Here is a 12,544-nt window from a genome sequence, read left to right on the forward strand (position 1 = left end):
ATTACATGTATAAGACAGAAAACAAAAAATGTTCCAAGTTTCTTGTTATTATTCATGAATTTTTGCCTTTATGGGATCTCTTTTTTACTAACCTACCAGCCCATTTAAACTTTGCAGATCAAAAAGATAACAGTGGTCCATTCTATCTACAGTCATATGTTGTGGGCCAACAACTTTTCTCACCCACTGAAAGTCCAATTGAAATGAAGTCTCTCAAAGTCAGTAGATGAGGAATTCTAAATAGACAAAGAAAATTTATGAAAAAAAAGGGTACTTCAAAAGTTCAAACAAAGGACTAATTTATTTGAATGATGAATGTAATACAAACATTTCAAACCAAAAGAAGATATTAATACAGATATTGACCTATAAAGGTAGGAGTTATAGGGAAGACAGTGGATGTGGGCTTTTGTCATACCACAACTTTACAAGAGCCAAAGACACCCATGTTGCGCTCCTCCCTTATCATCTTCTACACTCCACATGCATCATGTTTGAACTCAGAACCCTTTTTTTTTATGAAACTTCTAACTTATTCACAGAAAGTATGGAAGCTTACATAGACACTGGTAGGTTTTGCAGTTCAAATCGAGCTTTCGAGATCATGGATTACAATACATTTTGTAGTGACAGATGATGATATTGTCTTATAGATGTCTACAAATGGTATTGTAATAGTGATACAGACCTTCAAACAAGAACACTAATTCTGTTATGTTGGTACTCAATGGAGTAACCAATAACATATATATGAGAACATTTGCATTCCAGGCTAAAGCATTTTACCATAAGGAGTAATTATAACAATGGCATGATACTCGGTTACTTTTTCCACTGGGGAATCCTCTGAACAAGAACCTGCAACCCAAAACCAGAAGCATCTTTTAGAAGAATAACAAGAAAAAGTAACCCTAGTTTCAGATTCACAATTCACACAAGTTAAACGGATGCAGCAAAACTAAATGAAGTCTGATAAAGTAGATATTGTTTTTCCAGGAAATGAAGATTCTGTAGCGCATAGAAGAGTGTTGATTTCTTAATCGTCAACACGTAATGACAACATTGCTTTTCAAAGGGGATTATACAATTTGTAAACATATTATGGAACTTTTAGTGCACTAATTGTCTCAATGCATTACATCAAATGGATAGCACATAAAAGGAGAAAAGTGAAAAGTACCTTCCCAGAATTTTCTTTATTTCCCACTATAGTTTGGCAAGCTAGTCTCCAAGATTCAGGTTTCTGTGTGTTTAATTTAACCAATTTCAAAACAACCAGAAAGTTCATTAGTATGGGCCACCAAACGAGAAAATCCAAACGCCAACAAAGTAATTCACATGATTTGGGATTAGCTAAGTGCCTCATTTGTTATATCACATTACAACTAATATTTTCTTTTTTTGTTAATGTTCATTGTAAAATAGGAAAGAAATGTCAAAATTTTACTGTCTTCGGAGAGACTTGCCTTTTTCAAATATTTGAGTTCAGTATTCGTTCTTTCATTCAAAAGATCCTTCCCATCAATAATCTGCACAAAAATCATGGATGCCACATAAAGATGAAGAATTGAAGACCATTATGACTTGGAGCTTTGCTTATGGATTATAAAAGCCACAGAGTCAGTCATTGATTTTGATGTTGATACTATATGTATTGACACTTTGGCAGATGAAGCAAATCCTACATTAATATTGTAATATGAAAAGCAAATAATCCATTTGGACTCTTAGTTCGTTGAAAAGTAGTCCTTGTTAAGCTTCAAAAGTAAAAATGCGAGTCGAGTCATGTGAGGGTAACATGGAGCTTACAGAAACTTCTGTATCAAGAAAAGAACCAAGCTACCCTGTTCATCAACTTTGCCCAAACACTTGAAACATTATCTTTAGTATCACTAGTAGGCTAACTAGTGATACTAGAATGTGTAGGAAAACTCATAAATCACAACCTTGCACCTTCCCCAAGTGTCAATTAAAAAAAAAAAACTAGAGGAAAAGTAATATTACGAATGCTAGAATATTCGTACCTCTACAATGCAAGTCCCACAGCTTCCTACACCTCCACAGTTCATCAGCTTCCCCTATTCAAAATTGGAATACCCTTTCAGAACATTCAATCCCCGGACACACAAAGTGTCCATAATGTGTATCATGTAAATATAAGAGTGCTAAACATGTAATTCTCTTGTCACTGCCAGATGTGTATAATGAGAGACGTATCATAGTACTCTAAGTAGCACACCTGGATGAAACAGAAATCACTTGAGGCTTTTATTACACACTAAATATGGAATTAAACATGCTATAATCATCTCTGTGATTGTGGTATTTTTTTGGGCTGGCTACATCAGCAGGCCCAGAAGTCATAGCATAGCAAATTGTACATTGGGCCGGCCCAGAAACACACAAGCGCATTGTCCATATGGGAAATGACTAAAGTAGGCGGTGGGGTGCAAAGTGAGGTGGTTAAATAATGACCAGTGAAAGCAAGGCACTCACATACGTGGCGTAAAGCTGGATCTTGTTATCCGACATTATGCTCCTCAGGAGCTTCTCCCCACTAATCGCCGTCGCCTTCTCCACCGCATACGACCCGTCGTTCGCCTGCTTCGGCTACATCCACCACCACCAACAACCAAACTCTCACAATTTTGCTATAAATTACACCAAATAGAAATTTCGGGGTTTAACTAAATGTGCGCAGTGTGTACCGCTATGAATTCGAGCTCGATTTCCGGCGAACTTCCCGCGCAGGAGACCGACTTCCTTCTGGCAAGAAAATTGGTTGGCTTCTGGTAATTTCCGGCGCCGGAGAATCGGACTGGCCCGAACGACGTGGCGTTAGCGAAGTACATGCAAGCCGCCATCGCCATGCTTGCTTGTTTTGCTCTTTTTCCTTTCGCTCTTTAAAGTTTAAAGTTTAAAGCTTAAAGCGAGCAGCAGCCAATTTACGAAAGGGGGTATTTTCGGAATTTCACTTTTGAAGCAACAGATTTTGGAGCTCCGTCACTGTGAGACAGTTAAAAAGTCACGGAGAGCAGCTCATCAGCGTGTAGAGAGAGAGACAGACTGTAGTTCATCTTTCAGTTGTTGTTTGTTATGCCCTCACAGAAACCCCGCCATTTTCTCTCTCTGGCCCTCCTCATCTTCTTCAAGCCAAACCCTAACCCTAACTTTAACTTTCGTATTCTCTCTCTTCGATCCTTCTCCGACCAATCATGGCTGTCCGTACCCGGAAACCCCCTAATCCAGTGGCCCTCGCTCTCACCGCCTCCATCTCTCCCTTCCCCTTCCCCTAACCCTAATTTTGACCCCAAATTTTCACAAAATGACTTGTCCGCAATCGCTAACCTGCTCGCCGACCCACCCGGTCCATCGCTTCGGACCGCATTGGACCGGGCCGGAATTGACCCGAGTCCGAGTCTGCTACAGGCTGTGTTCGACCACTTTGATTCGTCTCCCAAATTGCTGCACACGCTGTTTGTTTGGGCTGAGAAGCAGCCCGGGTTTCGATGCTCTGCGACGCTCTTCACCTCCATGGTCAATGTGCTTGCCAAGGCTAGGGACTTTGAGTCTGCGTGGTCTATGATTCTTGATCGAATCGGCGGACATAAGGAGCCTGGGTTGGTTTCTGTAGATGCATTTGTCATCATGATCAGACGGTATGCTCGTGCAGGTACATTTCTTAACCCAATGTCGTTGTGATTCTACTGTGAAAACTTAACTGTGAGTATGCAATTTTATATGGACACTTGGAGTTTTATAAATTTCACTTAGTTTCGAGCTGTAGAATGGATTGAATTCTTTGAAAATTTAGTTAGTTTTGCATAATAGTTTGAATGAAAATCTCAACTTGGATGCATTACTTAGATGGGGTGGTCCTGAAATTAGTTTGGTTTTTGCTGGATTAGGAGGTTTTAATATGCATTTGCCTTGGACTTGTCATTGTTATGTGACAGCTTCGTTTGCGTTTGCTTTTGATTCGATCATCCTTATTTGATGGTGGTGTATCTTATGCAGGTCAACCCCAATCAGCAATTCGTGCTTTTGAATTTGCAAGTACCTTAGAGTCATTTCTCAATTCTGAATCAGAAATGAGTTTGTTTGGAATCTTACTGGATTCCCTTTGTAAGGAGGGTCTTGTGAGGGTGGCCTCGGAATATTTTGATGGGAAAAGAAAGTTGCATCGAGATTGGATTCCATCGGTTCGGGTTTATAATATACTGTTGAATGGATGGTTTCGAGCGAGGAAGCTGAAGAAGGCAGAGCGGCTTTGGGTAGAGATGAAGAGAGACGGCGTGAAACCTAGTGTCGTGACATATGGTACACTTGTAGAAGGATACTGTCGGATGCGTCGTCCTGAAATCTCAATGGAGTTGGTGGGTGAGATGAGGAGGGAAGGAATTGAACCAAATGCGATTGTGTTTAATCCAATAATTGATGCTTTGGGGGAAGCCGGGAGGTTCAAGGAAGCGTGGGGGATGATGGAGCGGTTTTCAGTTCTGGAATCAGGCCCCACTATTTCGACGTACAATTCTCTGGTAAAGGGCTATTGCAAGGCCGGAAATCTTGTAGAAGCTAGTAGGATTATTAAGATGATGATAAGCAGGGGTATTGTACCAACTCCAACAACCTATAACTATTTCTTTAGGTTCTTTTCAAAGTCTGGGAAAATTGAGGAAGGAATGAACCTTTATACCAAAATGATTGAATCTGGGTATACCCCAGATCGTCTTACTTTCCATCTTCTGTTGAAGATGTTATGTGAAGAGGGAAGATTGGATTTGGCTGTTCAAGTTAGCAAGGAAATGAGAACTAGGGGATGTGATATGGATTTAGCCACGAGTACCATGTTGATTCATTTGCTCTGCAAGATGAATAAATTTAAAGAAGCTTTGTCAGAGTTTGAGGACATGATATGCAGGGGTTTAGTTCCGCAGTATCTAACTTTTCAGAACATGTATGATGAACTAAGGAAACAAGGAATGACTGAAATGGCACGAAAGCTGTGCGCCCTGATGTCTTCTGTTCCTCATTCAACAAAGTTGCCGAATACATATGTCAAAGATAGAGATGAATCTCATGCAAGGAGAAAATCTATAATTCAGAAGGCTGAAGCAATGTCTAATGTGTTGAAAACTTGTTCAGATCCAAGAGAACTTGTTAAGCACAGAAGTTCGCCGGAGACTGTTGAATCAAGAGCAAACCAGTTAATAGAGAATATTAAGACAAAAGCTAACATTAAATGATATCCTTTATCTCTGTTCTTTGGTAATAGCCATCAAGGTTTGGATGCGGTGGCAATCTTCGCAAGGAAGGTAAACATCAGTTAACTGCAGATGCAACAGTTTTGTTGTTTGTTGTAGTGTAGTAAAATGTTCGCTTATATAGTTTTCAGCGGTACCTCTCTTCACATCTAAAGCTAGAATATAGAAGTTTGTACATATTGGATTAATGTCATTCTCATGATCCTCATCATCCCTTTGAAATTTGGCCATGTTGGAATGGATTCACAGTGTTTTGCACTTATTTTCATTGCCCTAGTCAAATCATCATGATGAAAGGCCTGTATGGGGCAATTGGGAAAAAGCCTGAGGAGATGGATTACATTGTATTGTCATCAGATTTGCTTTCTCCAGATCTTAAGATCTGCCTTTATCTTTTGTTGGCTAATAATAATCCCCTTTCAGTTTACCCCAATTTTTCCAAAGATAATAACAATCCCCAGAACCCATTTCCTCATTCGGCAAAAGCATCAAGATTTATCCTATACTGTAGGCTACAGTAGTTGCAGTTGTCCGTTCAGATTGTGCTTGGGGTACTTGTTGAGTAGGAATCTTTGAGTCACCTCACCAGAACTTCCAAGACAAAAAAAAACGAAGATTAAGAACAAAAAAGGAGGAATGATTACCTTAAGCACAAGGACTTGGTTACCAATTACCCAATAGCCACTTGACATTTGGAGGGTTAAGTTATGATAATCATGTGTTTTAATTAACACTTGGTTTTCAACTTATCGATTTTTGAGTGAGTTGGGCAAGAGCTTTGCACGATGCCCCAAGTCGGAAAACGACGGCATCGGGTTTTTTTGGGTACAAGTAAGAGGAGAAGAGAAGAGCATCTGCATCTGGTGTGATGGATTATGGTGGGTGCAGTCAACAAAGGTGCTTGAGAACAGAATCTGTGCTTCATTATTCTCCCCCCACTCGTCACTTTACTCTCTCCACAACTACATTGCTTGCTGAATAATAATAATAGCATAGAATTTATCTCGTACTCAAGACAATATTTTAGGTATCTCGAAACTGAACTGAAATCTCAATAATTTCATTTTATTGATGTTTCAGTATCTTCGAAATTAGTTTATGATATTTGATTTTTGATATTTTTCTTAAATATGGAATGTTTATATATCTATCAAACAGTTTTAGAATCTGAATTCAAGGTTATGAATGTCATGAATTCTAATCGTATTTATAATTTAAGTATGAAACTAATGTAATGTCTTCTTTTTGTCATTGTAACCCCATTTGTTTTCCTAGGTGAGTGAGTTAATTGCCTCTAGAGTGAGAGTGAGATTGTGGAATGTCTATAGTCTTATCCAATATCCATAGCATGACCAAGTTGCTATGGAGTGGTTCTATCATTTGATTTCCCTTTATGCACAACATGGGTGTGAATGATGAACATGTTTGACAAACCATTTTGATGGAGAGCAAAATGTTTGATCGGAGAAATATTATGGTTTTGTTCATAGAAATTGTCAGAAATTCTAAAATTGAATTTGGAGTCTCGCTAAATCATGTGTTATTATTATTGTACAAATGTTGTGTTTATTTAACAACGATAACTATTCAGATGAGACAATAGTTGTAGCTCGAGTGACATAAAATCATCACCATGAAAGAAACTATAAGTTCAAATCAACAAGATTTTTTATATAAATTTATAAACTTCATCGCTATAATTTAGATGGTATGTGAAAAACTTAAGAATAAACCACGATAAAAGTAAAAAACTTTGCTTCCATCTACACAAAATGAATTCATACTTTCAAAAACAAAGAGATTGACACATTCTAAAACCCTTAAACTCATGCCTTCATACCAAAAAAATTTCAAAAATGGGGATTCTTTCATCAAATAGGCATGAAAGAAAGAAAGAAAAGTAGATAGTGTCAGGGTGCCACGTTGGTGCTTACACCCAGACACAAACCCCATTGCATTGTATTCTATACACTCTCTCTTCTCTCTCTGTCAATGCAAACAACAAAAATAATTGCCAGAAGAAAACACACAAAGCACTTAAGCACACACCTTCCAACCCCCAACATATATTCTCTCACAGAAAAACCAAACAACCCTCACAGCATTTAATCAGAGAGAGAGAGAGAGATCTCAGCGCAACTCAAGAACCCACCTTTTGCTTTTAATTGCTCTCTTTTCTTTTCTTTTATTTTTCCTTTCCTGAAAATCGCGCTCTCTTTTTCTTCTCTTTACACCCCACACTGCACCAGAGTGAGTGGTATTATGGGTCTGAGATGGCCGTACTGAAAATGGCTCTGCCCAGCAACAATGCCAGTACCCAAAAGCAGCAGAAGCTGAAGCAGGAAGAAGAAGACCAATTAGTGAAGCCAATGTTTCATGACTTTCTGGGTATGAAGCCTTCTACTGATTCCCCTGTTGTTTTGGGCCCAAAAGGATCCGATTCCAGGCTCACTGAGGCATCTCCCTCCGCTTCTGCTTCACTTGGGGGATCCTCCGGCGGTGGCCGTGGGCCCATCTCCACCACCTCTGATCTGGGTTCCGGTGAGTCACTCCTCATTTCTCAGAAAGACTCTTCCTTTTTCTTCAAGTAAAGAAACCCATCTTTTTATTTTTATGTTTTGTTAAATGATCTGAAAAAAGGTTGCGTCTTTTTTGTATTTGGGGGATTGATATTCGTGGGATATAGGAAGTTTGCAACTTTATGATGTGGGAGTGAGTAATGAGTGTTTACATGCAAATAAGAAAGATGGGGTTGTTGGTTTATGATTATGTTATGGATTAGTTAGTGACTAGGTCAGTAAGGAGTTTGGCAGCTCTTGTTGTTCTATCGCTATGTTGAATCAATGGAAAACTTTTCGCTTACTTTTCTCTTTTGGACTCTCTTTATGGTTGTGAGCGTTGTTTGGAGCACTTGGAATTAGGTTTGCAGGTGATACTTGCTTTGTGTACATAGTGGTTTGGATTTTGATTGTTGTGTACATTTGAGGCATGGGGAAAGTTGAGAGCAGTTATTGAAGATGTGATTGAGATGTAGCAAGGACCTCTTTATGATGAGTATTTGTTTAAGATGAAGTGTATGGCTTTTTCGTCTATGAGTTTAATAAGTTAAACACTAACTAGCACTTTTGACGCCGACTGTTATATTGCATTGCTGATATATCAACATATCTGATGTGCTTATCCTTTCTGAGATGGAGATTCTGTACACTTAACTTCTGACTTTTATTCGTTTTCTCATTATATTAACTAGAAAGACAAGCTGGAAATCATCTCGAGGGGGTTCCATATTATGGTCCAAGAAGCGATATTTCTGGGCCTGAGATAAGTAACAGGATACTAGGCAGTAAGAGAAGTAATTCAGACTCTACTTTTATGGGTTCGTCCAGAGATGGGATCCCTCATATGGGTCCCGACTCCCTTGAGAGCTCACATTTGATGAAGGTAGGAGTTCACATGAAACAATCTTTGCTTCCATGCTTGCATGAGCCAAAAACCTGTCTATGGTTGCCTGATCTAATGCTTGGTATTTATCCTGAAATTCAGATGTTTCGAAATGGAACTGGGGGAGAGCGACCTAGAAGGTCCATTGACGATGAAGCAGTCTTTGCTACCCAGCCAATGAGGCCAACTTCTGCTAATCTCATATTTCAGACTCCACATGGTGGTAGAGTTGATAACAATATTTCCAAGTGGGAACGATCTACTCCCATGAATTTGGGTGGTGCAGTGCAATACCCTCCACGAGGAGGTCATTTTGCACCCTTTGTTCATCAATTGCCTTCTAACAGATTTAGGGATGCAAATGCTGGTGCAAATAATATATCTCAATTAGCCGCTGATGAGGGGTCTAGAACTGGAATTAAAGGGCCAGGGATTTTGAGTGCCATCAATGCTAGCAGTGGTGCTTCTGATAGAAACTCATCTGTGGTGCTGCCTAGCGGCAGTAGGCAGAAATCTGGGACTAATACTTTAGAGCCAGAACCTTTGACTCCAAGGTATCTTATTGCACAGTAGATATTTTTTCTTCCATTTGTTGCTATTCTTTGAAGTAAGGAACTTGATGCTGTATTTTTCTTGTCCTGTTGTTATGGCAGTCGGCATGGATTTGCATCTGCGAACCAGCAGATGACCATATTTTATGGCGGTCAAGCTCATGTTTTCGATGATGTCTACCCAAACAAGGTTTTTCTCTCTTACTCTTTTATTCTAGTAAAGAGAATGCCCCCTTTTATTTTCATTTATGGCGGTTAAGCTCATGTTTTCGATGATGTCCACCCAAACAAGGTTTCTTTCTCTTACTCTTTTATTCTAGTAAAGAGAATGCCCCTTTTTATTTTCATTGTGTGTAAACAAGCTTTGTAAAGAAGTTATATGATTGATATCAACATTGGCTGACTCACGGCATGATTGCATTTCGATAATATCAATTGGCCCAGTCTGTAGAATTGCATTAGCAATGTATTTCTAGAGAATGTGGTTTTGTCTAACCCTACTCATTATACAGTGCTATGTGCACCTTCAATGCATATGCTATCAAACGTTATTAACGTTTCTTCAGCTTAATTTTTGAGGATGGTTGTGTTTAGTAGTTAGAAAATAAAACAGTGTATTTTTCGCATATAGAATTCCTAGCTAGCAGAAACCAGGTAGTATTTGAAGATATTGGGGAACTCTCATTGGACCCCTTTCTATTGTGAAGTTATGTAGCTGAAAATTGAAAAAATGGGACAAGTAGCTTTCTCCATCAGGTTCTCAATAATTGAGGCTGATGAGTTTATCAGTAGAAGTCCCTAAAAAATTTTCATACCGCATGAATTATGTCTGTAGTATTTATCTGCTGTTTGGCCACAAGCCCTGTTGATAGGGATTAGGGTCTTCAACCCATTTGTAGTGCCTTCACGAATGAATATAGGACAGATGTATGGATGCTCACTTGGGTTAGTGGGGTGTCTGCAATGATGTTGCGAGTATTTCATTTTCATTTGCACTGGTTTTGCTTGTTATTGCAGTCAGGTTTTGTACTTGCATTATTCTTGCTGTTGCCTGGTTTTGCTTGTTATTTTGATCAGGTTTTCTACTTGCAGTTCCATTTGTCTTGGTTATATTTAGTGACGTGCAAGTCAAACTATCATTTATTACATCATTGTTGGATGTGATATGATTACTACACGCTTCTACACACTTCATTACCAAAAATGAGCTCTATGCACTTCACTGCCAGATTTGAAGTGCTTTTATTGATTATGTGGTAGGTAAGTGTAACAAAGGAAAACTGCATAAAAAAGTGATTATCCTATAGATATGTGTCGGTAATATCATAGTGAGTCAAACAATTCATGTTTGGTGAGAGGAAGTTCATTTCTACATAAATTTCATTTTCGGTGGTGAAGTTCTTCATTTCTTTTTTTTTTGGCAATCATTCTTGTGGTGGAGCATTAGTGTTTTACTTTATACATTTAGCAGTGGATTTCCTGTACGATTATCTATCATTCATCATCTTGCCCTATTGGCTTCTACTATTATATTGTGATGAGTTAGTGTTTTACCTTTATTTGTCCTTTCTTGAAATCCATATGAGATCAAGTCCCAAATTGAGAAGACTGGGAAAAAGGAGCCAGAGAGGAATTGCTCTGGTTTGGTTTGAGAAGATACAAAGGCTTAAAGCTTTTTATTTTTGAGTGGTTCAACTCATGCTATCAACTATCAAGTCTCTGATGTCTAGATTTATGCTCATTTAAATTTGGTCAATGGTGATGTAGCACAAACAGAGACAATTCAATCTTCTACTTTTCGTGAACGATCAATTGTATATTGGCAATTTTGTTTGAACTCGATCGTATTTTTTCCATTTCCCTGTTTCTAATCATTTGACATGACATTTTGTGGTCACTGTACTTTTCAGGCAGATGTCATAATGGCCTTAGCTGGATCAAACGGAGGATCTTGGTCAACAACCTACTCACTAAAACCTACTGTGAAGCCGGGTAGTGAAAGTCACATGCCTAGTGGAGAGGTTGAAACTGGTACAGCAAGTAATGTAGGGTTGGTACGAGAATACCGTGGGAGGCTATCTATTCCTGGAAATTCAAGTCCTGGAGTGGGGTTTGCTGATCGGATATTGACAGCCGCAGGTGATCTTCAAAATTATTCTTCTATTTAGTTTTATGGTTTCCATTAGGGCATTAGGGTTATGTGCATCTCTAGTTGGCTGTTTGAGTTTGCTAGGGAGATCAATGATTACCTTCACCCACGATGTTAGCCATCATTCATGATCCGGCAACAGAAGTCAGGGGTCAAACTTGGTTTCAGATAGATAGTTTAAATTATGTGTGATTTGGTAAATTTCAATGATTTTTGTGATGACTTGTTGTATAAGCAACTTTTACTATGATCATTCAATGCCTTCAATTTTTGTTTTTCAGTATTATGTCATTGACTACTGGTTACTGGTTGTAGGTGGCCATCAGGGCAGCAATTTAGCCAAAGATACAAGAAACCCAGTTCAAGCTACAGAGCCTGGTTCTAAAGAGAAAATTGAACTGTGATGTTAAAGAGTTTTCATTTTTCAAATTCTAGGATACAGTAAAATTTTCACCTTTGTAGCTGTCTAATTTTCCAGTTTGGTCTCGGTGTTTCTAATTTATACACTATTGATCATATAATTTTGAATTTCTTTTAGAGCCTTGTGTTGAACCACTACTGTCACCATTACAGGTTGTAACAGATCTTCTCCCCAAGCTTGCAAATTTGAAGTGATTTTCCTTTGCAGAAAGCACGTATATATTCTGAATGTCAAATCAAGTAATAACTGGGTTTCATGCAGGAAACCAACTTTACCAAAATCATTTCCAGATTATAGATTGATGGATAATGGTCGAGTAACAAAGCGCAAGGGCGTCTTTGATAGCATTTATGACTAGAACTAGCGGATTGTGAGAATTTGTATCGACTGGTGGTCCGTAATTCATCAACATTTTCGTAATGTTGAAAAGGTCCTCGAAACTCTCCTCTCTAAAGATTAAAAAAGAAAAGAAGAAAAAAGAATTTACAAAAATATATTATGTTCAACGAAAAAAAAAAAGGTAGTTTTTTAGGTTGAAGAATCAGAAGGAAAGTCCTTGGGTTAAAAGCTCACTTTTGTAGTGCAGTGCTTTCAGAAGAATCTGAACCCAGGTAATGATACTTTCCTACTTCCTTTTGAAGCAGAGAATAACTAAACCCTTAAATTGTTCTATAACACTCTTAAGTATTGGTGATTCATCATATTCAGCAGAGAGAGG

General features: G+C 38.5%; 3 protein-coding genes across 4 annotated transcripts; 2 read left to right on the plus strand and 1 right to left on the minus strand.

Moving 5' to 3' along the window:
* Positions 1–282: 282 nt before the first annotated feature.
* On the minus strand, positions 283–2,893 carry LOC133738150 (photosynthetic NDH subunit of subcomplex B 3, chloroplastic). Its single transcript, XM_062165599.1, has 6 exons — positions 2,709–2,893; positions 2,497–2,610; positions 2,025–2,078; positions 1,467–1,529; positions 1,181–1,243; positions 283–858 (listed from the first exon to the last, which is right to left on the minus strand). The coding sequence occupies exons 1-6, from the start codon at positions 2,868–2,870 to the stop codon at positions 823–825; spliced, it is 492 nt and encodes a 163-aa protein (XP_062021583.1). The 5' UTR covers positions 2,871–2,893; the 3' UTR covers positions 283–822.
* Positions 2,894–3,096: 203 nt separating this feature from the next.
* On the plus strand, positions 3,097–6,380 carry LOC133738149 (pentatricopeptide repeat-containing protein At5g11310, mitochondrial). The gene is made up of 2 exons (XM_062165598.1): positions 3,097–3,673; positions 4,018–6,380. The coding sequence occupies exons 1-2, from the start codon at positions 3,097–3,099 to the stop codon at positions 5,244–5,246; spliced, it is 1,806 nt and encodes a 601-aa protein (XP_062021582.1). The 3' UTR covers positions 5,247–6,380.
* Positions 6,381–7,230: 850 nt separating this feature from the next.
* Positions 7,231–12,036, plus strand: LOC133740539 (protein TIFY 8). 2 transcript variants are annotated; one of them, XM_062168496.1, is made up of 6 exons: positions 7,237–7,805; positions 8,515–8,705; positions 8,808–9,259; positions 9,359–9,446; positions 11,167–11,395; positions 11,721–12,036. In XM_062168496.1, the coding sequence occupies exons 1-6, from the start codon at positions 7,538–7,540 to the stop codon at positions 11,807–11,809; spliced, it is 1,317 nt and encodes a 438-aa protein (XP_062024480.1). In that variant the 5' UTR covers positions 7,237–7,537; the 3' UTR covers positions 11,810–12,036. The 2 variants fall into 2 exon arrangements, with proteins under 2 accessions (XP_062024481.1, XP_062024480.1); XM_062168497.1 differs by lacking the exon at positions 11,721–12,036 and having other exon boundaries at positions 7,231–7,805; positions 9,359–9,548; positions 11,167–11,306.
* Positions 12,037–12,544: the final 508 nt, after the last annotated feature.

This window comes from Rosa rugosa, chromosome 3 (assembly GCF_958449725.1).
Source record: "Rosa rugosa chromosome 3, drRosRugo1.1, whole genome shotgun sequence".
NCBI lineage: Eukaryota > Viridiplantae > Streptophyta > Magnoliopsida > Rosales > Rosaceae > Rosa > Rosa rugosa.